The sequence below is a fragment of the Mandrillus leucophaeus genome, unplaced genomic scaffold (assembly GCF_000951045.1).
Source record: "Mandrillus leucophaeus isolate KB7577 unplaced genomic scaffold, Mleu.le_1.0 Scaffold35, whole genome shotgun sequence".
NCBI lineage: Eukaryota > Metazoa > Chordata > Mammalia > Primates > Cercopithecidae > Mandrillus > Mandrillus leucophaeus.
Genome location: NW_012103698.1, coordinates 578,489 through 602,441, shown reverse-complemented (window position 1 = coordinate 602,441; position 23,953 = coordinate 578,489). Strand labels below are relative to the sequence as shown.

Here is a 23,953-nt window from a genome sequence, read left to right as displayed (position 1 = left end):
GACTTAAATAGGACTTTTTTCTGAGAGCAATTTGACAACATGTATTAAGAGCCTTAAGAAAAACATGTTGTTGGCCAGCCACAGTGGCTCACACCTGTAATCCCAGCACTTTGAGAGGCCAAGGCGGGCGGATCACCCGAGGTCAGAAGTTCGAGACCAGCCTGGCCAACATGGAGAAACCTATCTCTACTAAAAATACAAAATTAGCCGGGCATGGTGGTGCATGCCTGTAATCCCAGGTATTTGGGAGGCTGAGGCAAGAGAATCGCTTGAACCCGGCGGGGGCAGAGGTTGTGGTGAGCCAAGATCACGCCATTGCACTCCAGCCTGGGCAACAAGAGCAAAACTCCATCTCAAAAAAAAAAAAAAAAAGAAAGAAAAACATGTCATTTTATCTACCAAATCCACTTCTAAAAATGTGTCTTAACAAAACAGAGAAGTATTTAAATACTGAGCTACAAATGTTTATAAGACCAACCAACTAGGAAGACCTCTTCAGTAATAGACTTCAAAGTATAATGCATCATATAGTGCAATCCTATATAGTTACCAAAATTGATATAATTATATATTTATTTCATGACAAGAAAAAAAAACTGCACAATATGTTGTTAAGCATAGGAAGCAGATTACAAAACAGCACAGACAGAATGATACAATTTTTGCTTTAAAAACAAGCAAGACACAAACTTTAAAAGTGATCATCTCTAGGAAGCAGTGTTTTTCATGTGATTTTTTGTTAATCTACATATTCTAATTTTTCTAGATTAAAAAGATTATATCTGTGTATATATATGTCTGCCATATGTATACATGTCATTTCGGGAGGTATGGTTAAGAAATAACTTAAAATATGGCTAAATACGACTGAAATAAAATATGACTAAAATAGCAACAATATGTCCTTTAAAATTAATTCACAGAATTTACAGGTTGTGTACCTGGTCTTTTGTAGATAGGGTCTTGTTAAAAGCCTCGGCAAGTTCATACCTCTGAAGTACCAATAACAAGAACTTATTGGGATCCATTAAAGATGCACCAATCTGTGAAAGAAATACAGCATCACATTTCTTGTGTATTATATGGAGAAACATTTTGTCTTATGTAGGACTGTCAAAAATGATAAAAGTAAGTTTGCAGAAGATAATGTAGTAGTCCCTTCTATTTCTATGTGTCATATTCAGTTTAACGGTGAGAGTGTTTTAAGTTAAAAATTATTAGATTATCTTCTCTTATTAGAAAGAATTCAAGAAGGAAGATGAAGACACAAATATCAGAAACAATTTAAATAGGTACCTGAAGCATGATGATATCTTTATCATACATTTCTTCTCTGCACTTAACGTCTTGGTAATAAAACACCTATAAAGTAATAGGTAGAATAAATGCTAAAAGAACTATTTTATTTCAAGCAAAATTCTCAAGAAAATCTATCCTTTAAACATTCTCTAAGCTAGAAACCCCTAAAAAATCCTTAGTGGCAAAAAATAAGTTGCAAATCTATGAATCATTTAAAAGGACTTGTGAGGATGAAGTGAAGAAATATGGCATGAAATCACTTCAGAGTTAAAAATGTTCTATATTAGTTATTACTCTCACGTATAACAAGGGAATTTATTTTCCCTAAGTTTAAAATACCTACTTCAATAAAAATAAACCAATTTCTACACTCAATCATAATACCATTTTTCTTTTCTTTTTTTTTTTGTAATTTAATTTTAAGTTCCAGGATACACATGCAAGACGTGCAGGTTACATAGGTAAATGCATAATACCATTTTTCTTCCAAGTGATAACAAGACCTATCTCTCCACCTTTTAAGAAATGCAAGGCCGGGCTCAGTGGCTCATGCCTGTAATCCCAGCACTTTGGGAGGTTGAGATGAGTGGATCACCTGAGGTCAGGTGTTCAAGACCAGCCTGGCCAACATGGTGAAGCCCCATCTCTACTAAAAACACAAAACTAGCCAGGCATTGTGGTGCACGCATGTAGTCCCAGCTATTTGGGAGGCTGAGGCACGAAAATCACTTGAACCCCGGAGGCAGAAGTTGTAGTGAGCCGAGATCACACCACTGCACTCCATAGCCTGGGCAACAGAGTGAGATTCTATCTCAAAAAAAAAAAAGAAAGAAAGAAAGAAAAAGAAAAGCACTACTCCATATTTACTCCAAAATAGAAGAAAAAATTACAAGGTGGCCTTCAATTAAGACAGATGGTGGGAAGACTAAAGGCCTCTAAGTAAGGTAATTCTCAGAAAAGAACTATGTTAATGGGGAGGCCTCTGGTGTTACTACTGGCTCTCACCTAATTTATCACACAAGCATCCTAGTTTATAATTCAGATGGAATACACAGTAAACAGGATAGGAGAAATGTCTATATAGTTCTTAGAACATTCGTTTCTAAGAGTATATACAAGAGAATAGTAGCAAACACTTAGTAAAATCTAGGAACATAGGGTAAAATTATATAAGAGAAAAAAATTAGAAAATGAACACATTCATAAACATGAATAACAGGCTTTGCTGTACCTGACTAATAAGAGACAGTCCATTTCTTCGCCACATCTCAGCAACAACCTGGGCGACCAACACCAGACAACGTAAAGGATATTCCACTAGTACCTCTACTTGAAAGTCCTCCTGAAATAGAGTGAGGTCAATTTTATCATTTCTCACAGAGCCTGGACGTGTCTCCAAGACACAGCACTACATATTATTCAGTTTTCTCATGTGTAAAATGGAAGAACTTGATCTAGATGACTTCTAAGTTCCTGTGACTCAGATTACAATGTACTATATGAAGATGCAAAATTACTAAATGGGAATTATTCAGGTGGGTTTCCAAATATTACTTTCCTTCTCATCCATCACCCAAGAGGTATTCAGAAACAGAACATAAGCAAATCAATACTTAGTAGAATCACTTACAAAAGACACAAATTCATGTAGTCTTGAAACAGCACCCAGCCTGCTTAAACGTACATGAAGACCTAAAGTTTAAAAAAAAAAGAGAAGATGAGAAAACAAACCCAATTTGTTAATTAATTAACTCATCAAGTTTAGAAACTTGTGCGATTTGATTTGGCTGGGCGCGGTGGCTCATGCCTGTAATCTCAGCACTTTGGGAGGCTGAGGGGGGTGGATTCACCTGAGGTCAGGAGTTCAAGACCAGCCTGGCCCACATGGTTGAAAGCCCGTCTGTACAAAAATACAAAAATTAGCCGGGTCTGTAATCCTAGCTACTTGGGAGGCTGAGGCAGAAGATTCACTTGAACCTGTGAGGCGGAGGCTGCAGTGAGCCGAGATCATGCCACTGCACTTCAGCCTGGGTGACAGAGTGAGACCCCATCTTGAGAAAAAAAAAAAAAAAGAAGAAGAAATTTGTGTGATTTAAACGTATGTTTACTGAGTTTAGAAGTGACACTCTAGAATGCAGACTACTGATCTCTAATTTTGAAACACAGAGTTACTAACATATTTAAAATCCTATACTGTGCAAGGTGTGCTCATACCTTATACAAAAATAACAGTCTCTCAAGATATCTTTATTCTGCTTTTAGCCATGTATCAAAAGAAACGAAAATTAATCTAAGTATTTTTTAATAAAAATAGAAGCAATATAAAATCACATGACGTCAATTATGCCATATACAAGCATTAACTCAAAATGGATCAAAGACCTTAAACACAGGTTTAAATATAGGTGCTAAAACCAAAAAATAAAACTCATAGAAGAAAACATAGGGAAAGGCTTCATAACATTAGATTTGACAATGAGTTTTTTCGATATGACACCAAAAGCACAGGCAACAAAAGAAAAAAATAGATAAACTGGACTACAACAAAAACTCCTGTGTATCAAACGAGACCATCAACGGGTAAAAAGGCAACCCACAGAATGGGAGAAAATATTTGTAAATCACATATCTGATAAACAGTTAATATCTAGAATTATATAAGTAACTCCAACTGAACAGCAAAATTAAACCCAATTTAAAAATGGGCAGAGCACTTGAATAGACAGTTCTCCAAAGAAGATATACAAATGGCCAACAAACATGTGAAAAGCTGATCAAAATCACAAAATCACTAATCACTAGGGACATGCAAATCAAAATCACACAAAATCACTTCATATCCATTAGAATGGTTATCATCTAGGGGAAAAAAAAAGGAAAAATAGCAAGTGTTGAAAGGATGTAGAGAAACTGGAATCCTAGTGCATGCTGGTGGGAACGTAAAATGGTACAGCCACTAAGGAAAACAATATGATGGTTCCTCAAAAAACTAAACATAGAATTACCAAATGATCCAGCAATTCCACATTTGGGTATATACCCAAAATACTGAAAGCAAAGACTTGAACAGATACTTCTACATCCATGTTCACAACAGCACTATTCACAACAGCCAAAAGGCAGAAGTAACCCAAGTGTCCATCAATGGATAACTGGATGAACAAAATGTGGTATATCCATACAACGAAGTATTATTCAGCCTTTTAAAAAAAGGGAATTCTGACATGTATTGCGACATAAACCTGAGGACACTATGCTAGGTGAAACAAGCCAGTCACAAAAGGACAAATACTGTATAAGTCAACTTATAATAGGTACCTAGAGTAGTCAATGGGTAAGTATTGTTTAATAATAATAATATTATTCTATTTCAGTTTTGGCAGTTTCATTCTTAGAAGATAAAAAGCTTTTGGAGAAGGATGGTGGTGGTCGTTGTAGAAAATGTGAATATACTTAGTGCCACTGAACTGTACACTTAAAAATGGCTAAAATGATAAGCTTTATGTCATGTACATTTTCTTATCATTGATAATATAAATATATACACTTCAGTAAAGATATTTTTTAAAAACCCTGACGAATGGCCAATTTACATGGAAATGCAAATGATTAAGGAGAATCTATGATTTCTTCCTTTTAATGATAAAGAATGATAGAGATAACACACTAATGAAATTGGTCAGAGAGGAGGTTTAGAAACCAGCAACCAGATTTTATTATATTTAAATTTGGGTGGGAGATGAATTATCACGTTAGTCCGTAAGTACACACTATAAGGATCCATAAGTCAACCCAGATAAAACAAAGCCCAGGTAAATAAGCATCTTTAAACAGGTGTTCTAGTGGCAGCTCCTTGAAGGGCAGTGACAGCCCTTAACTGTAGTATCTGACCTGAGCATGTCTGAACATACTGAGCACAGAACAAAAATAGAAATGATTCTACTAAATGAATATCTAGAAACAAAACTAATAGGTATATGCAAAAAGAAAAAACAAACACTCACCAGCAAGGGTCCTAGAGAGTGGCAGATGTATGCTTACAAGATCCTCTGATACTCTGTAGGACTTCGTTTCCAAACTATGTCCACACAATTGTACTATTGTCTTGCTACTAGATATGAAACTGGTACTGCACCTCATCACAGCTTTGTGACATTCTTTATAAGCCACAAGTAAGAGTTCTTCCTAAGAGGAAAATAAGAATACAAAAAGTTGACAAGCTGTCTACTTCAACACTCCTTTTTTCTTTTGAGACAGCCTGTCCTGTAGCCCAGGCTAGAGTACAATGGCGTAATCACAGCTCACTGCTCAACCTCCTGGGCTCAGTTACCTGAGGTGATTCTCCCACCTTAGCCTCCTGAGTAGCTGGGACTACAGGCACGTGCCACTATGCCCAATTTTTGTATTTTTTGTAGAGGCAGGGTCTCCGCATGTTGCCCAGGCTGGTTTTGAACTCCGGGGCTCAAGTGGTTTGCCTACCTTGACCTCCCAAAGTGCTAGCATTACAGGTGTGAGCCACCATGCCCAGCATAACATGCATCATTCAATAAATATTTACTAAATATGAGTGGAAATTGTTCTATGTATTACTAAGTCTACCTCCACAGGATCTGCAAACTTGCAGGAAACATAAGATATACCCATATATGCACTTATAATCAAAGTAAAAAATAAGTACCATGTAAATGGTACAAACTAATTGCTCTAAGAGGGGGGAAAAAAGAACCACAAAGAACTGGGAAGACATATTTCTGAAAGCAGCTTCTGATGGGCCCTAAAAGAATATGCAGAATTTAAATATGAGGAAAGATAAGGAGAAGATGGCATTCTAAGCAGAGACATAGAATAAATAAAGACAAAAATAAGAGAAATACAACTCCTATTCAAGCAGTGGAGAATAAAGAGTAGATAAATGAAACAATTTATGGATGAAACAAAGCATTTGAACTGGAAATACGCCTTGGCACAGGCATGTGAATACACTGAGGGAGTCTGCAGTGTAATGATGTAGTCAACACACTGCTTCAAGAAGAATAAATGTGGGTCATTGAAGATGATAGATTGGAGAGGATAAAGTTAGGAGATACAGAAACCAACAGAAAGATGACTATGAAGTAAAGTGCTAAGGGTCTGAACTAGGATGGGGCCGTCACAACAAAAAAGAATGAACCCATAGAAAATGATTAGGATTATAAAATATATTTGGAATTAGGAAGAATAAAATCTGGGTGACTATAGCAGGAAGAGAGAAGTTAAAGACCATTCTTTTAAGACAGTGTTTCTATTTTTATCTTGAAAAAGGAACTCCATGGTCAAACAGATGATTTGGAAATGTCCCTCTCAGAAATCAGCATACTGACTAACTAAACGGTTTTAGAAATTCATTAGTGGCTGGGCGTGGTGGCTCACGCCTGTAATCCTAGCACTTTGGGAGGCTGAGGCCCGCGGATCACGAGGTCAAGAGTTTGAGATCAGCCTGGCCAATAAGGTGAAACCCCATCTCTACTAAAAAATACAAAAAAAATTAGCCGGCGTGGTGGCGCACACCTGTAGTCCCAGCTACTCGGAAGGCTGAAGCAGGAGAATCGCTTGAACCCAGAAGGCAGAGGTTGCAGTGAGCCAAGTTCGTGCCATCACACTCCAGCTTGGGTGGCAGAGCGAGACTCCATCAAAAAAAGAATGAAAGAATGAAAGAACGAAGAACAAAAGAAAGAAAAGAAGAAAAGAAAAGAAAAGAAAAGAAAAAAGAAAAGAAAAGAAAAGAAAGAAGGAAGGAAGGAAGGAAGGAAGGAAGGAAGGAAGGAAGGAAGGAAGGGAAAAGAAAAGAAAGAAATTCAGTAGCTTTAAAAACAAAAAAACAAACAAAAAACCCTCTTTTTGTTTAACCTAACATTTCTGAATCTTACATGAACCCAGAACACTTTTCCCTTCAAAACACCTGTTAACATTGAACATACAGAATATAGTGGCTCTGAGATTTCCTACATGGATGAATTTAATAGTAATGTCACTAATAAAACAAGGATAATCAAAATGAGAAAATACAAGTTGGAAGTAGAAGGAAATGATGACAGGTCCATTTAAAATATTCTGAGTTTGACGCCAGGTGTGGTGGCTCATGCCTATAATTCTAGCACTGTGGGAGGCCAAAGAAAGAGAATCACTTGAAGTCAGGAGTTTGAGACTAGCCTGGGCAACATAGAGAGACCTTGTCTCTGCAAAAAATAGAAAAAAATTAGCTAGGTGTGGTGGCATGTGCCTGCAGTCCCAGCTACTTCGAAGGCTAAGGTGGGAGGATCACATGAGCCTAGGAGGTCAACGCTGCAGTGAGCCATGATAGCGCCACTGTACTCCAGCCTGGGTGACAGAGTAAGACCTTGTCTCACACACACACACACACACACGTACACACATGTAAGATCTAAACAAGAATGTCTGGCCCACAAACAGAAGTGACACTGTAGCTTAGGAGAGTCATCTCTATGAACTTTTAACTAAGTGGTAGAAATACAAGAGAAGAAAAAAGAATGTAAGATATACACATATACATTCATATCATCAAAGTAAAAAAATTTTAAGTACCATGTAAATGGGACAAACTAATTGCCCTAAGATGGCAAAGAAAAGAATCACAAACGATTAGGAAGACATATTTGTGAAAACATATTTCTGTAAGAAAGGGAAGAGAATACTGGGGAATGTCTCATTTAGCAGGCAGAAGGCACCAGAAAAAAGGCAATCATTGACCGAAATAGAAATCGATAATGTATTAGGATAATGCATGTTTGTGAAAACCAGACGGAAAGTTTCAAGAAGATGAAAGTACTCAAGAAAATACAATGCTGCAGACAATTCAAGGAATATGGAAACTAAGGAAAGACCCCTGAATTTGGTTACCAAATGGATCCTCTGAGATTTTTTTCTAAATGCAGTTCTTGTCAATTGCTAAGGGCAGAACCCAGACTGTAAAGAAGTGTTAGGAGCTACAAGTGAAGATACTAAATGTAGATGACTTCAGAAGGTTTGGAAGAAGTCAAGATGAAAACACACACCTTTGCTTCATCATTTAACAATTGTGCATGCCCTCCATAAAAGTGAGCGAAGCCAAAAAATACGTGCTGTGCTTGCTGGACAGTATTTCCTGTGGTGATTGTACTAAAAAGCTACAGTGCTAGACTAAAGTCTACCACATCTGTTGAGTATGGCTGCCACTCTGAACCTGTGATCAATTGCTGGTGGTGAAGCAGAAGAGACTATAGTTCACAGGGGTGCAAACGCAAGAAAGGAGGCTTATAGTATCATTGTTTTTAAAAATAAGGGAGTCCTGTGTGTTTACAGACAGTTGACTAAAAGAGTAGGAAACACAAGTCCGGATAACTCAGGAAGCTAACTCCAGGAAAAAGTAATAATAAGTTAGAACCAACAGCCTAGGCAAAGGCATTAGACTTAGAAAGAGACAAAAAGGAAAAGACCAATAGTGAAGACACAGAAAAATTTAGTCACTGAATAGGTTATGGTAACAGATACAGAGAAACCGGAGATGATGAGGGAATTTAACTTAGATAATGGCAATTTTCTCAGAAAATAAATAAATGAGGTCATCATTCTTAAAGGGAATCTAGGGTGGGATTATATATTTAAAGACGGTTATAGTCTAAAATTGCTACTTAAGGAAATACATTAGCTCTATTTTTTGAAACGAACACATATAACAAAGCTCTTGAATGAATAATCTACCCCTCTCCATTCTTGGAGTATTTAAAAGTCTAATATGGTCCTAATTATATTATTATGCATATATATGCATTTTCCAGGGAATAAACGTGTGTATAAATACATATATACACATATTTAAACCCTGCTATTCCCCAAAATAAGCAAAACTACCATAGGGCACATTTTCTACTCAAGTATATACAGTTTCCTCCTAAATTTAAAAAGACAAATTCAAATATGTAAAAAACTACTACAAATAATAAACACTTTACATCAAGGAAACTGTAACATATAACTATACTATTAATAATTACTAAGAACTTAAAAAGGCACTGATCCTACTAACAAATTTCACTTACATCACAAGCACACCACTCTTGGAACATGAGTAAAATGTTCTTCAATTGCATCTGTATAGCAATGGCAGCCTCCCAATCAGGATCCACTTCAATGTGTTGCCCAACCTGTCTTCGGATTTCTTCCATTCCCTGCAATTAAAAGTTGGTCAACATATACCTATTTGAGCCCTCTCTCTTTGCTCTGCTCTTAGCAAAATATAAAACTGTCAGGATTCATAGCATTTTAAAATGGTTGTTACACTGGGTCAGAATGCATGGATTCAAATCCCAGCTCACAGATATATGCTCAGGGCTAGAACATTAGCTGCAAAGCACAGCTCTGTCTGGTATCTCTAGCTGTGTGACCCTGGGCAAATTATTTCTAAGTTTGGTTACTAAATGGATCCTTTGAGATTTTTTTCTAAATGCAGTTCTTGTCAATTGATAAGGGCATAAGTCAGATTCTACAGTAGTATTAGAAGCTAAAAAAAAAAAAAAAAAGTATTAGAAGCTAACAAGTGAAGATACTAAATGTAGATGAATTCAGAAGGTTTAGGACATGTTAAGATGAAAACAGGCACCTTAACCTCATCACCCAACAACTGTGCATGCTTTCCATAAGGGTGAGGGAGCCAAAAAAAAATGTGTTGTGCTTGCTGCACATGCAAGTAACCCTTCCATGTAAAATGAGAATATTAATAGTAACTACTTAATAAGATTGCTATAAGGCTCAAAAGAGACCATGCATGAAAAGTGCTTACTACACATTTATCACATGGTAAGTATTCAGTAAACATTAATAGAAGTAGCAATAGTAGGCCGGGCATAGTGGCTCACGCCTGTAATCCCAGCACTTTGGGAGGCAGAGGCAGATGGATCACGAGGTCAGGAGATCGAGACCATCCTGGCCAACATGGTGAAACCCCATCTCTACTAAAAATACAAAAATTAGCCGGGCGTGGTGGCAGGCACCTGTAGTCCCAGCTACTCGGGAGGCTGAGGCAGGAGAATCACTTGAACTCGGGAGGCGGAGGTTGCAGGGAGCCGCGATCGCGCCACTGCACTCCAGCCTGGCGACAGAGCGAGACTATCTTCAAAGAAAAAAAAGTAGCAACAGTAAACTAAGGTGTATAAAAGGATCTATCAAAACAGGATGAATGAGTCAATGTTTAAATCTTGTTTCTACTTTGCTAAATTCTTTCTTGTATTAAAACCAAAATCTGTTTTCAAAAGACTGGGGTTAAATTTTTAAAAATAAATTTATCTTACTGATGTACAGAAAAATGATCATACCTGCATACAGGTAAGAATCTTCAAAAAAGATCGAAAACCTTCAAGGAACTGCATTCTTAATCTTTCTGTCCATATTGTGGGTTTGCTGATCAGGATATACCTATCATTTCAAGAAAGAAAGAAAGATTTCACTTCTCTATTTTGAGATAATTTTAAGGTTCTCAGGGTTATAGACAATGTTGATTTATAAAAATTATGGATTCTAATTTCTCACAATAATTAGAAGATCTGAGTAGAGCTAAAATTATTTATTCTGCCTTATTTTAAATACAACCAGTAAAACATGAATGCTTTAGAAGAGGCAAATATCAAGCTAAACCTGACTTCATACACTACATTCTCAGAGGTTAGTCTGATTAAGTGAACCTAGAACTGACCAAGCCTGTCACAGCTAACTCTGGACAACCACAGTACAGATTCCCTAGAACTGTGCACACCCATCACCCAAAGGGCCAGCTGAAATTCTTTCAGCCTCAGGAAATTTGGAACAGATTTTCTACCTCCAGTTTTTCATAACCCACAACTCGGAAGAAGGATGTAAGCACCTGTCATCTTGACTTGCACATCAGGATGTACTAGTTTCAAGAGATAAACAAACTCATTTTAGCCTATAATTTGTATGATCAATATTTCTTTTGGCTATAAAGACAATGACTGGTTTCATATACAATGGGAACAATGTTTATCATGAACTGAGTTGTCAGGAAGTAATTATTAACAAGTATTAAACACTATTTTGCACTTGACCAATGAGAATAAATTCCTGTTATATTGCAGGTATTGGGAACATAAACATGGACACACCTGTCCTGAAGTTCATAGTATAGTGGGAAAAACAGATACATATAGTAGACAGAAATTCAATGTTAAACACTAAAATAATATATAAAAGAAGTAATGTATGGCTCATGCCTGTAATCCCAGCACTTTGGGAGGCCAAGGCAGGCGGATCAAGAGGTCAGGAAACTGAGACCATCCTGGCTAACACGGTGAAACCCCGTCTCTACTAAAAACACAAAAAATTAGCCAGGTGTGGTAGTGGGCGCCTGTAGTCCCAGCTACTCGGGAGGCTGAGGCAGGAGAATGGCGTGAACCCAGGAGGCGAGCTTGCAGTGAGCCGAGATCATGCCATGCACTCCAGCCTGGGAGACACAGCGACACTCCATCTCAAAATAAAAAAAAAAAAGAAAAAGTAGTAATGGAGGTACATAAAGACAAAGCAACAAAGAAAATATATTTTTTTGAACTGTAAAGATAGGATTGTGGTTTAATTTTTCTCACTCTTTAGATATCCATTAATATGTAAAATGTACATTAAAAATACAATCATCAAAGAAACTTAGCAAAGATTTAATTCAAATACACGAATTACCATCTAAATCTTTCCTTTAAAGTAAAAGATAAAAAAGATTAAAGTTTAAAATCTGTCACACTGAACAAACGGCATTCATGTTTCATTGCTTTCTAGAGCACTACTACTCAGAGTGTGGTCCACTAACCAGCAGCATCAGCCTCACCTGAGTACTCTTTAGAGACGCAAAATCTCGGGCTCTAATCAGACCTGCTGAATCAGACCTCCCCCTGCCCCCGTATTTTTTTAAAGTTGACTCTACTCTGTTGCCCAGGTTGGAGTGCAATGGTGCGATCATAGCTCACCACAACTTCAAACTCTCGGGCTTGAGTAATCCTCCTGCCTCAGCCTCCCTAGTAGCAAGACTACAGGCACGTGCCACCAAACCTCGTTAATTTTATTTTTTGTAGAGACAAAGTCTCACTATGTTGCCCAGGCTGGTTGCAACCTCCTGGCTTCAAGTAATCCTCCTGCCTCAGCCTTCCAAAGCACATGAGTCAACACAATCAGCCCTAGAATCTGAATTTAAGGAAGCTCCCCAGATGACTTGCTTCTGCACAGCAAAGGAAACTATCAACACAGTGAAGAGACAACCAATAGAATGGGAGAACATTTTTGCAAACTATGCATCTGACAAAGGCCTAACAGCCAGCACCTATAAGGAATATAAACAAATTTACAAAAAAAAAAAAATTAGTAAGTGAGGCTGGGCGTGGTGGCTCACTCCTGTAATCCCAGCACTTTGGGAGGCCAAGGTGGGCAGATTGCCTGAGCTCAGGAGTTCAAGACCACCCTGGGCAACATGGTAAAACCCCATCTCCACTAAAATATCTCTACTAAAATACAAAAAATTAGCCAGGGATGGCGGTGTGCGCCTGTATTCCCAGCTACTCGGGAGGCTGAGGCAGGAGAATCACTTGAACCCAGGAGGCTGAGGTTGCAGGGAGCTGAGATAGCGCTACTGCATTCCAGCCTGGGTGACAGAGCAAGACTCTGTCTCAAAAAATAAAAATTAGGCCGGGCGCGGTGGCTCAAGCCTGTAATCCCAGCACTTTGGGAGGCCGAGACGGGCGGATCACAAGGTCCTGTCTCTTATACACATCTAGATGTGTATAAGAGACAGAGCTTGCAGTGAGCAGAGATCGCGCCACTGCACTCCAGCCTGGGCAACAGAGCAAGACTCTGTCTCAAAAGAAAAAAAAAAGGGGGGGGAGCAAAGGATAGGAATAGAATAGACACTTTTCAAAAGAAGACATACATGCTGCCAACAATCCCATTAAATAAAGCTCAACATCACTGATCACTGGAGAAATGCAAATCAAAACCACAATGAGATACCATCTCACACCAGTCAGAATGGCCACTATTAAAAAGTAAAAAGTAACAGATGCAGGGAGGCTGCAAGGAAAAAGGAATGCTTATACACTGTTGGTGGGAGCATAAATTAATTCAAGCATTATGGAATACAGTGTGACAATTCCTTGAAGATCTAAAAACAGAAATATCATTCAACCCGGCAATTCCATTACTGGGTATTCACCCAAAGGAATATAAATTGTTCTATTATAAAGACACATGCACACATACATTCATTGCAGCATTCACAATAGCAAAGACATAGAATCAACCTAAATGCCCATCAGTGATAGACTGGATAAAGAAAATGTGGTACATATACACCATGGAATACTATGCAGCCGGAAAAAGAATGAGATCACATCTTTTCTGGGAACGTGGATGGAGCTGGAGGCCATTATCCGTAGCAAAACAATGCAGAAACAGAAAACCAAATACCACATGTTCTCACTTACAAGTGGGAACTAAACGATGAGAACGCATGGACGCATAGAGGGGAACAACACACACTGGGGTCTATCAGAGGACTGAGGTTGGGAGGAGGGAAAGGATCTGGAAAAATAACTAATGGGCACTAGGCTTAATACTTGGGTGACAAAATAATCTTAACAACAACCCGCCATGACACAAGTTTACCTATGTAGCAAGCCTGCACATGTACCCCTGAACTCAAAATAAAAGTTAAATTAAAAAAAAAAAAAAGCAGCTCCCAGATGATTTGCATTCACATTAAAATCTGAGAAGCACTGATCTAGAAGAGAATTTATTTTTGGTTTCTAGCCACCTCACATAGCTCATGAGTGACTTCTACAAATGACTTATCAAGAAGACATGAGGAACTGGAACAAACAAAAGGGTAAGGAAGGGAAGGAAAAGAAGTTTGTAGATAAAAATAGGTGGCAAAAGCAATGGGAAAAGAGGGAGAAAGTGTGGACAGGGTGAGACATTAAGGGAGTGATTTGGTATGAGAATGTGCTATACTTTCCGGAAATGGAACAAAGGAACAGGTTGGAGTAATAAACAATATTTTTCTCCTCAATAGAACCAAGGTTCAACTGCATCTCTTTTCTAAGTTGCATTTCCACAATAAATTAGCAACTGAGAAACAAAGTACCCCATGAGATACCTCCCAAAGAGCAACTGACAAAACTAAAGTAATAGACATACATTTTTTAGAATAAGAGAGGTAATCCCTCCCTTCTATGTTTTACCAGGCAGATCTCAGTTGGAGAACTGTGTTCATTTCTTCGTACATAAACGGTATACATGCACCAGAAACAGGTTCAGTACAGAAGGACAATGATTTAGAGGGAATTTTAACCAACATGAAACGGGACCAGTTAAGAAATAAATGCAACTCAATGCAGAAAAGACCTGGCAGACATGACTGCTGCCTTTAAACACTTCTTCAAGTTAAATGAGAATCGAAGTTGTTCTGAATGGACAAAGAGAGAACTAGAACCAGAAAATAAAAGCTACAAAAAAAGACAAGAGTTCAATATACAATAGGAAACTTTCTAATAGTTGGAAGAAGCTATCCAAAGTTGGAATGTGCTGCTTTGAGAGAATGAAAATTTCCTAAGGCAGACTGAACAGAGTACCTACTAGTACCAACAAACTTATTTCATGCTGAGGTACAGTCAGATAAACACAAAGCTAAACTATGAAGACCTACAAATTCTGACAGAATTTAGACTTTATCCTGGGAAGAAAATACATTAAGTGTGGTTATTTCTAACTAATTTAAAAACAAGGTTTCAGGGGAAATTAGTAAATAAACATGCAAGGAAAGAGTAAGATGTTACTACAGAATTTCTAAAATGAGAGACTGAGAAAACAGTGAATATGAATTATTTGCTAAATAAAGAGTTTTTGTGATTGGTGTGTTAGGCCAGGTTTCAGAGCAGGTTTTGTGTTGCTGTTTATGTATCCTGTGAGGCTACATGACATAGTAGAAGGAACATGAGTTTTACAGATAAATGGTGTTTATAATCAAATCTCAGTTCTGCCACTTACTAGCTTTGTGAACTTAGGCAAATATTTACAATCTACAAGGTAAGATTATATCAAGTACCTTCTAAGAATGGTGCAAGAATATAATCAGGTAAAATAAGCAAAGCTCCTTGGCACATAGCAGTTACCAATAAATTTCACAGGATTCTTATGAAAGCGAATTACACAGTACCTGCAGAACAGGTGTTAATTTTCCCTTCCCCTGGTCACTAGAGATATCTACATTTAGGTTGGGATATAGGGGAGGAATTGTAAGCATCAGAAGATTTGAAGTTGCCTTCCAAACCAGACACCTTAAAGTTCTACTATAAGGGTAGGTATTTAGGGATGTGCTGGCTCTAAACTATTCACCGTAAAGACTAGCTATAGTCAGAGACCCATAAAATATGATAAACCAAGTGATTATGCACCACTTAACTGGATATAAAAATAGCTCAGTTATAAGAATACTTCACAGTAATGACAGCCACGGTGGAGAGATTTTGTTTTTCTATATTCACTGACTTAACAATAACTTTAAGGACTGCCATTAGGAGTTTTTGTTTTGTACAACATGTAATTTTTGCATAATTTGGCTGAGAAACAAATTTCAATTGCAATGCCTACATATTGATTCACTACTGAATTTACCTACCATCTCCACTAATACTGAAGATAAAACATAACAATTTACTAAACTTTATTTTATTTTTTTAGAGATAGGATCCCGCTCTGTTGCCCAGGCTAGAGCGCAGTGGCATGATCACAGTTAACTGCAACCTCAAACCCCTGGGCTCAAGAGATCTTCTCGGCTCTGCATCTGGAGTAGCCAGGAATACGGGCTTACACTGCCATACCTGGCTAATTTTTATTTTTATTTTTGTAGAAACAAGGTCTCGCTATGTTGTCCAGGCTGGTCTGATATAGATGCAATTTTTTTTTTTTTTTTTTTTGAGATAGAGTCTCGCTCCATTGCCAGGCTGGAGTGCAGTGGCACAATCTTGGCTCACAACAACCTCCACCTCCAAGGTTCGAGTGATCCTTCTGCCTCAGCCTTCCAGCAATTTTTAAAAAGTGGAGTATTTTCAATCTGTGGTTGGTTGAACCCACAGATGTGGAACCCACAGATATGGAGGATCAACAGTACAGCAAAAAGGGAGTTAAAAAAAAAGTTAATAGCCAGGCACAGTAGCTCATGCCTGTAATCCCAACATTATGGGAGGCCAAAGCAGAAGGATTGCTTGAGCCCAGGAGTTCGAAATCAGCCTGGGCAACAAAAGGTGAGACTCTGTCTCTACAAAACAATAAAAAATTAGCCAGGTGTGTGGCACATGCCTGTGGTCCCAGCTACATGGGAGGCTGAGGCAGGAGGATCACTTGAGCCCAGGAGGTCGAGGCTTCAGTGAGCCATGTTTGCATCACTGCACTCCAGCTTGAGCAACAGAGCGAGACCCTGTCTCAAAAAAAAAAAAAAAGAAAAAAGAAAAGAAAGAAATTTACATCAATAGATTATCTGAAACTATGCACAAAGAGACTATATAGGAAGGACAGAACCAAAGTGTGTGAGTGGAAGTGAGTGAAAAGTATGGTAATTACAACACGAATGCATTTAGTAACCCCAGAAGACCCTAAGTTCTTCTAACAGGCCTCTCCTCAATAGTGTCTTTATTAACCAGGTTTTACAACTCAGTAAGAAGACTTCACTGAAGACATTTACTAATGCAAGGTAGTAACAGTTCTTTGTACTTGCCATCATTATAAAGAGAATTCCAGATAACCAAAATGATCACAGGATTACTTATAAGACAGAGCAAATAAGCACACTGAGTTTAACAGGTGCCCTCACCTTTTGACTTGAACAACTTACTTTAGGTCACATATTACTGCATATACTCTTCCCAGTTTGTCCTGGCTGTAACCCTGGAAGTTGAATTTATTGTTCCTGTCCAAGTACTCAGGTAAAACTTCTAGTAGAGTTTCAGTAATGACAGAGATAACATTCTGCTCTTCAATAAGATGTCGAGCCTGCAGAATATTTCAAGAATATTTTCTTTAGCACTAACTCAGTGTGGTATGGACTTAATTTATTCATTCATTTGGTTAGTCCATAAGTTATTTTAAATAAATATTTGTTACTGAATGTTAAACACAGTCCTTAGTTGTACTGAATAGCAACTACTAAGAAGTTATTTTCTAAAAGAAAAAAATTCCCTACTCCTCGGTAACCAGACAACACCTATTTGGATACCCCAACCCCATTAGACAAGTTATCTAGATAAACGTTTATCATCAGTAATCACACAAAGAAGCCAGGTGTGGTGGCTCATGCCTGTAATCCCAGGATTTTGGGAGGCCGAGGCAGGCGGATCACCTGAGGTCAGGAGTTCGAGACCACCCTGGTCAACATGGCAAAACCCCTTCTCCACAAAAAATACAAAAATTAGCTGGGTGTCATGGCAATGCCTGTAATCTCAGCTATTCAGGAGGCTGAGGCAGGAGAATCGCTTGAACCAGGAGGCAGAGGTTGCGGTGAGCCGAGATTGTGCTAATACACTCCAGCCTGAGTGACAGAGCGAGACTCTGTCTCAAAAAAAAAAAAAAAAAAAAATCACATGATGAGCAAAGTACAACAAAGATATATTTCATGACTTCTAGCACACTACGATCTATTTTGAAATCTCCTCCTTACCCCAATCTAAATTCTCCTCCCCATCCTTTTGAAAAAGTAAACTAGAAACAATTAACCAAGTTTGGTTAACTATCTAATTCCAAACAAGAAAAGAAGTAGGGCTGGGCGCGGTGGCTCACACCTGTAATCCCAGCACTTTGGGAGGCTAAGGCTGGCAGATCACCTGAGGTCAGGAGTTTGAGACCAGCCTGGCCAACATGGTGAAACCCCGTCTCTATTAAAAATACAAAAATTAGCCAGGCATGGTGGTGCATGCCCATAATCCCAGCTACTTGGGTGGCTAAGGCATGAGAATCGCTTGAACCCGGGAAGCAGAGGCTGCAGTGAGCCGAGGTCGTACCACTGCACTCCAGCCAGGGCAACCCAGCAAGACTGTGTCTCAAAAACCAAAAAACAAAAAACAAGAAAAGTAGTAGTATACAAAGGAAGCAGAATCTTCCACTCTACTCCCAGGCCTATGTAGCACCATCTCTCCCAAATGCTTGACAGGCACACTCTCCCGCTTCTTAGTTTTATCTTACTCTATCTGCCTACAAACAATAACTTAAAAATAAAATATTTTTGGTTTGAAAAGGCAGGGTTCGTAAGTTACTCCAGAAAGTAAGAAACCAGTTCTAGGTGTCATCTGCATTGATGAGGACATCTGAACCCAGGCAGCGCCTAGTTAACTAGTCCTTGGGTAGCACTAAAGTATTCACATAGCCCAACTTACTGATTCTAACATTGTTCTAATTTGATTCAACATTAAGTAGAATTCTTACAAAGCAAAACAAGTTTTACTTAGAAAGACTGAAAAGGAATATAATCAATACATACCAGAGTAGGAACAGTAAACATCTGAACTGAAAGTGCAGTTATAGAGATACTTCTGTCATGATCATCACTGATATATTCTTTTTGTAGTTGTTTATAATACTGAAATATATAAGTAGAGAATCAATTATAAATCACTACTAAAGACCTTTAAAAAATCCCAATTTTAATAATTGCTGCAAGTTTCTATTCATAAAATGTCAAGTAAGATAATTCCTATTTATTAAGGCAAGATATTATGATCAACAAAAATATCTTAGAAGGAGAATAACAAACAACAAATCAAGTAAAAATTCACCTACTCAATTTAGCAGAGATAGAAGTGGAAACTATTAAAACATACATACAGGTTAAAAAAAAAAAAACAACAAAAAAACAGAGGACTGCAATGGTATAGTTTATCCTTTCTCCAAACAGAATCTGGGGCAACCTTTAGCAGCTTCTACTCTAATGGTATTGGGCAGGGAATATATTCAAAGTATTTAACAACTGATATGACCCAGAAAAACCAACCAATCAGATTGAATCCAGCCTTAAACAGAATGGATGCTGGCTGCAAATAACTTCTTTCCCATACTGGTACATAACAGCTGCAAAACAACTCTGATAAACTGGGAGAACAAAAATGGTAATACATTCAGTCACATAACAGGCATCTATTATGTGCAAGGCACAAAGTTGGATACTTAACCTATTTTAAGTTGGATACTTTACCCACCAAAATTCCTACAAAGTTTAAGGGGTAACCATGGTGTACAAAAAAAATCATCTAAGTAGGGAGATTAGCTGTTGTATAAGAAAACAAAATTTCATTTCAGATCACACATATGGTCCAATATTCTATATCTAAAGAGTTTTAGAAGAGAACATCTTAAGTTGCCATCACTGATGAAGGATGAGACATACAACAAATGTCTTAGTTACTTGTAAGTCTGCATATAAAATCCAGGGAACACAGGTATCTTATCCCACAGTGTCATTTGCTTACAACAATCATTATTTCTTTCTCTGCTTCCAATTCCATCTTGGGTCCTATATCTATCTTAAGTCTTACAGAATTGACTGCAACTCAAAATCAGAGGAAATCAACAAGTATTACTGGATACCTTTACATAAGGCAAAATAAAAGATTCAAAGGAGTCCCTGATATGTATAACCTTGCCATCTAATTTGGTTGATAGACAAAAAGACACAGTAAGGTAAGAGATATATGATAGATTAATAAAACATTAAAAAGCTGTAAATTTTAGCCTCACATTTTAGCTTCCAACAATTAAGTAGAACCCTTGGCCACCTAATTTCTGCACCCCACTTTAGCATACACATCTGTTCTTCTTTCCTGCTATCCTTTATCAATTAGTTACTTCTATTCTTATTGTAATTTTACAAACAGGCAAATAAATGACTAGGAAGACTGAATGCATATGTGAATGTGATAATCTCCCTTTGCTCTGGGTCAGTAGGTCATTTTCCACCTATCTCTTCTCTAAGAGCGCTGTTTCTATACAAGCAAATGACACTTGTGAAAATATTTATGTAATGTATGAGAACAAACTTTTTTTTTTTGAGATAGGAGTCTCACTCTGTTGCCCAGACCAGGGTGTGGTGGCGCGATCTTGCCTCATGGCAACCTCCATCTCCAGGGTTCAAGTGATTTTCCTGCCTCAGCCTCCTGAGTAGCTGGGGCTACAGGCACCTGCCACCATGCCCAGCTAATTTCTGTATTTTTAGTAGAGATGGGGTTTCACCATGTTGGCCAGGCTGGTCTCGAGCTCCTGACTTTAAATGATCCACCCACCTCCGCCTCCCAAAGTGCTGGGATTACAGGGGTGAGTCAACCCTCAGGGCCAAGAATGAACTTTTGATAAAGAAATGAATCATAACATTTAATTTTGGATTCATAATTATCTGTTTCTATTAATTCATTTATAAAAACTGCCTATTTGTATTTATTGATATCTAATTTATAAATAATTACCTTCACAAATTCCATAGCAAAGAGTTTTTTGTATTCCATCTCCATAAAAAAACTGCTGAAGATCAATTCATGAAGGATCTTACGGGCACCTATAGATTATTTTGGAGAGGGTGGGGGAATGAGGGGAATCACCAAGGCAAAAACCAAAAGCATTCCATCTATTAGAGTGGCAGAATATTATAAAATTATTTCACATGCAAACAGACCTCAAATATAAACAGTATTTATTGTATTAATATTTAATAACTAGAATTTAAAATACACACATATATTGCCTTTTCCCTTTTTTTCTGTACCCCTCCCACCACTTCATCTTACACTTCAATTGATTCTCTCTCAACCTTTTCATTCTTTTTCTATTTCACTCAAAAGTACTCTTACTCTGAACTTTTCCTTCTCCACGCTTTTAGCCTTTCTCTTGACTTTTACACTTTGTTCTTCATTTAGATTTTTACAATGAAAAGAGCTTTTCTTTTTGCCACTCAACAATGGCATTACTACCTGAATTTATAGATACATGTATATATATATATATATATATACACTCTTTTTGACTGGTTCTCACTAAATGAAAAGACTCTATAATTAAAAGATAACATCCCTGCGTTTTAACACCAAAGAATACATACTGACTGGTTAAACTTGATATTCACATGTAATAGCTTATCAATCAAGATCACAGATTTAATAACTAATTTAATAAACAAAAGATATTACAGCTCCACTTTAAGATTATAATCTTCCTTTGCTTCCTGACAAAAAGCATAAGCAAATGTCTACTTACCTTTATAAAGCTTTGCATCCCAAAGCATTAACCTGCTTATGAGACAGGGATTCTCTGAGTCAGGTTCTTCTCTAAGGCATGCTTGGCAAAAGATCTGCCTAAAGTCACCTACAAACAAAAGAGGTCACACAATTACACAACTTGTATTCTTTTTCTTTTTAAATAGAGATGAATCTCACTCTGTTGCCCAGGTTGGTCTTGAACTCCTGGGCTCAGGTGATCCTCCCGCCTCAGCCTCTCACAGTGCTGGGATTACTGACACAAGCCACTGCACTCAGCCATAATTTTTATTCTTATAATATTTATCCTAAAAATAAATTTCCTATAACATGTGAAAAGACTAACATTAATCCTCCCACATTTGATACAAAGAATAATTCTGTCAACATCAAAGGTATTATTTGATACTATGCACTTGAAATAATATCTTAAGATATTATGCATTTGAAATGCAACCCTGAAAATTAATCAAAGTGTATAAACCAAAAAAAAAAAAAAGAAAAACTGTATTTCATACTCGATGACATTTTAAAATTTGTGACTATAAAAAACACAGTATTTTATCAGAAACAAGAAAAACAGGAGGTATGCTTACTTGAATAGCTCATAATTTTGTTCATCCAGGAACCAAGACGCAAAGCAAATTTCTGATGAGCCATAATCTCTGAGTGTAATACTTCTACATGAAGTGGATGTTGAGAGACATTTTCTGAATGACTCTACAAATGAAGGGAACAAACCAAAAAAATAGCATTTAAAATTTGCTTTTAGTTAAGGCATTTATACTTTAAAAAAAGAAATCACATAATCCTGCCAGTTCCAAATCTCTGCATGTAGGTGCCCCAAACCAATTCAACAACATCATCACTCAAATTATTCTACTTGGGCTCTTGTAATGTACATTTGTCTTTAACTTCTCTTTTTCCCCCTAATTCAGAAAGTTACCTTTATATCTTCCTTTGCTTCCTGGCAAGCAGCATAAGCACCCGCTTTAACAGCCCGACGACCCTAATTATAGACAAAAGTGAGAATTAGGTAATGAAATGATAACCACAATCAATAAGCAATATGTAGCCCAAAGACTTAATGAGTTCTTAATTACTAATCACGTGTCGACTAAACGTTGTAAGATATTGAAACAATACCTGAAAGACAGATGCAAATGTTTAACACCTTTATGAAGCATGAAAACTTTAATATATCTAGGAGAGACATTCTATAATTTAAGATGCTGAGTTTCTTGCCTGGCAAGAATGATAGTTCTTTAGTTACTGAAGTGTCCTCTCTACTTGTATGAAACAATGACTCAGGCTTTCTAAACTTCTGCTGTGTGTTTAAAATATTTTTCAAGAATGAATTCACAGTTTTTCAACACGTATCCTATAATATACTTGTGGCCCATTAACGAGCTGGAAGTACAGCTGGACTACTGATTCCACCAGTACTGGAGGCGCTCACGCAAGGTCTATGTAGGATTTCCTTGTAGCGTATTCTTCTACTCACCTGTAAAAATTTATCATTTTCTACGTGTGTCATGTGAAAAAAGTCAGGAAGCACTGTCTTCCTCATTTAACCTTTACAATGACCCTATGAAGAAGGTATACGCCATTTACAGATGATAAAAAGAAAAATAAGACAGAAGTTAATTTGTCCCCAAATCAGAAAGTTAGCAAGTGACAGATTCAGAGATCCATGACAAGCATTTCATCTCCAGAGTGTGCACTTCTAACCATCTTGTAATATTCCCTCTTTAGCTCCTTAGTACATAAGCACAAGAACTATCCAAATATATTTGGACTACTAATTACACCAGTAAGGTTGCCATTACAGAAGAAAAAAATGCACAAAAAGCCAGGCCATAAGAGATTGTTGAAAGAACAGATAAGACAAGAATAGTTATATAAACTTGAGCTCAATCAGCTTATATGTATGTGATGCTGGCAATTAACCTAAAGCAGTGGATCTCAATAAACGGGGGGGGAGGAAAACCACCTCATATCCACATTTTTTGGCTGCTATCAAAAAATAACAAGGGAGTTTGCTGACATCGTGGATGGGAGGCAGGACTAGATTGGAGCTCCGACTCAGATGGACGGAGGAGCGCACAGAGGCTCACATCATGAATTTTAGCTTCAGAACGACTGCAAGAACAAACCAGGAATCCACAGAGGACCCACAGACCCTCTGAAGCAGGGGACTGCTCCTGCAGGACCTGGGAGACACCCCAAATACTCAGTCCCACCATCTTTCCAGAGGAAAAGAAGTTATTATATGAAAAAGATACTTGCACACACATTTTTAGCAGTTACAATTCGCAATTGCAAAATCATGGCCCCAACTCAAA

At 37.6% G+C, this 23,953-nt stretch overlaps 1 protein-coding gene across 1 annotated transcript in view; it reads right to left on the bottom strand.

Annotated features, from left to right (window-relative positions):
* The window catches only part of UBR1 (ubiquitin protein ligase E3 component n-recognin 1), a 160,279-nt gene that overhangs the window by 91,795 nt on the left and 44,531 nt on the right, over positions 1–23,953 (bottom strand). Inside the window, exons 7-19 of the mRNA XM_011989223.1 lie at positions 22,555–22,617; positions 22,205–22,328; positions 21,610–21,717; positions 20,826–20,914; positions 18,851–18,949; positions 17,213–17,370; positions 10,647–10,746; positions 9,375–9,503; positions 5,304–5,484; positions 2,930–2,991; positions 2,531–2,641; positions 1,297–1,362; positions 942–1,043 (exon numbers count right to left, since the gene is read on the bottom strand). Of these exons, the coding sequence (XP_011844613.1) occupies positions 942–1,043; positions 1,297–1,362; positions 2,531–2,641; positions 2,930–2,991; positions 5,304–5,484; positions 9,375–9,503; positions 10,647–10,746; positions 17,213–17,370; positions 18,851–18,949; positions 20,826–20,914; positions 21,610–21,717; positions 22,205–22,328; positions 22,555–22,617 (1,392 nt within the window). The remainder of the gene's footprint in view (positions 1–941; positions 1,044–1,296; positions 1,363–2,530; positions 2,642–2,929; positions 2,992–5,303; positions 5,485–9,374; positions 9,504–10,646; positions 10,747–17,212; positions 17,371–18,850; positions 18,950–20,825; positions 20,915–21,609; positions 21,718–22,204; positions 22,329–22,554; positions 22,618–23,953) is intronic.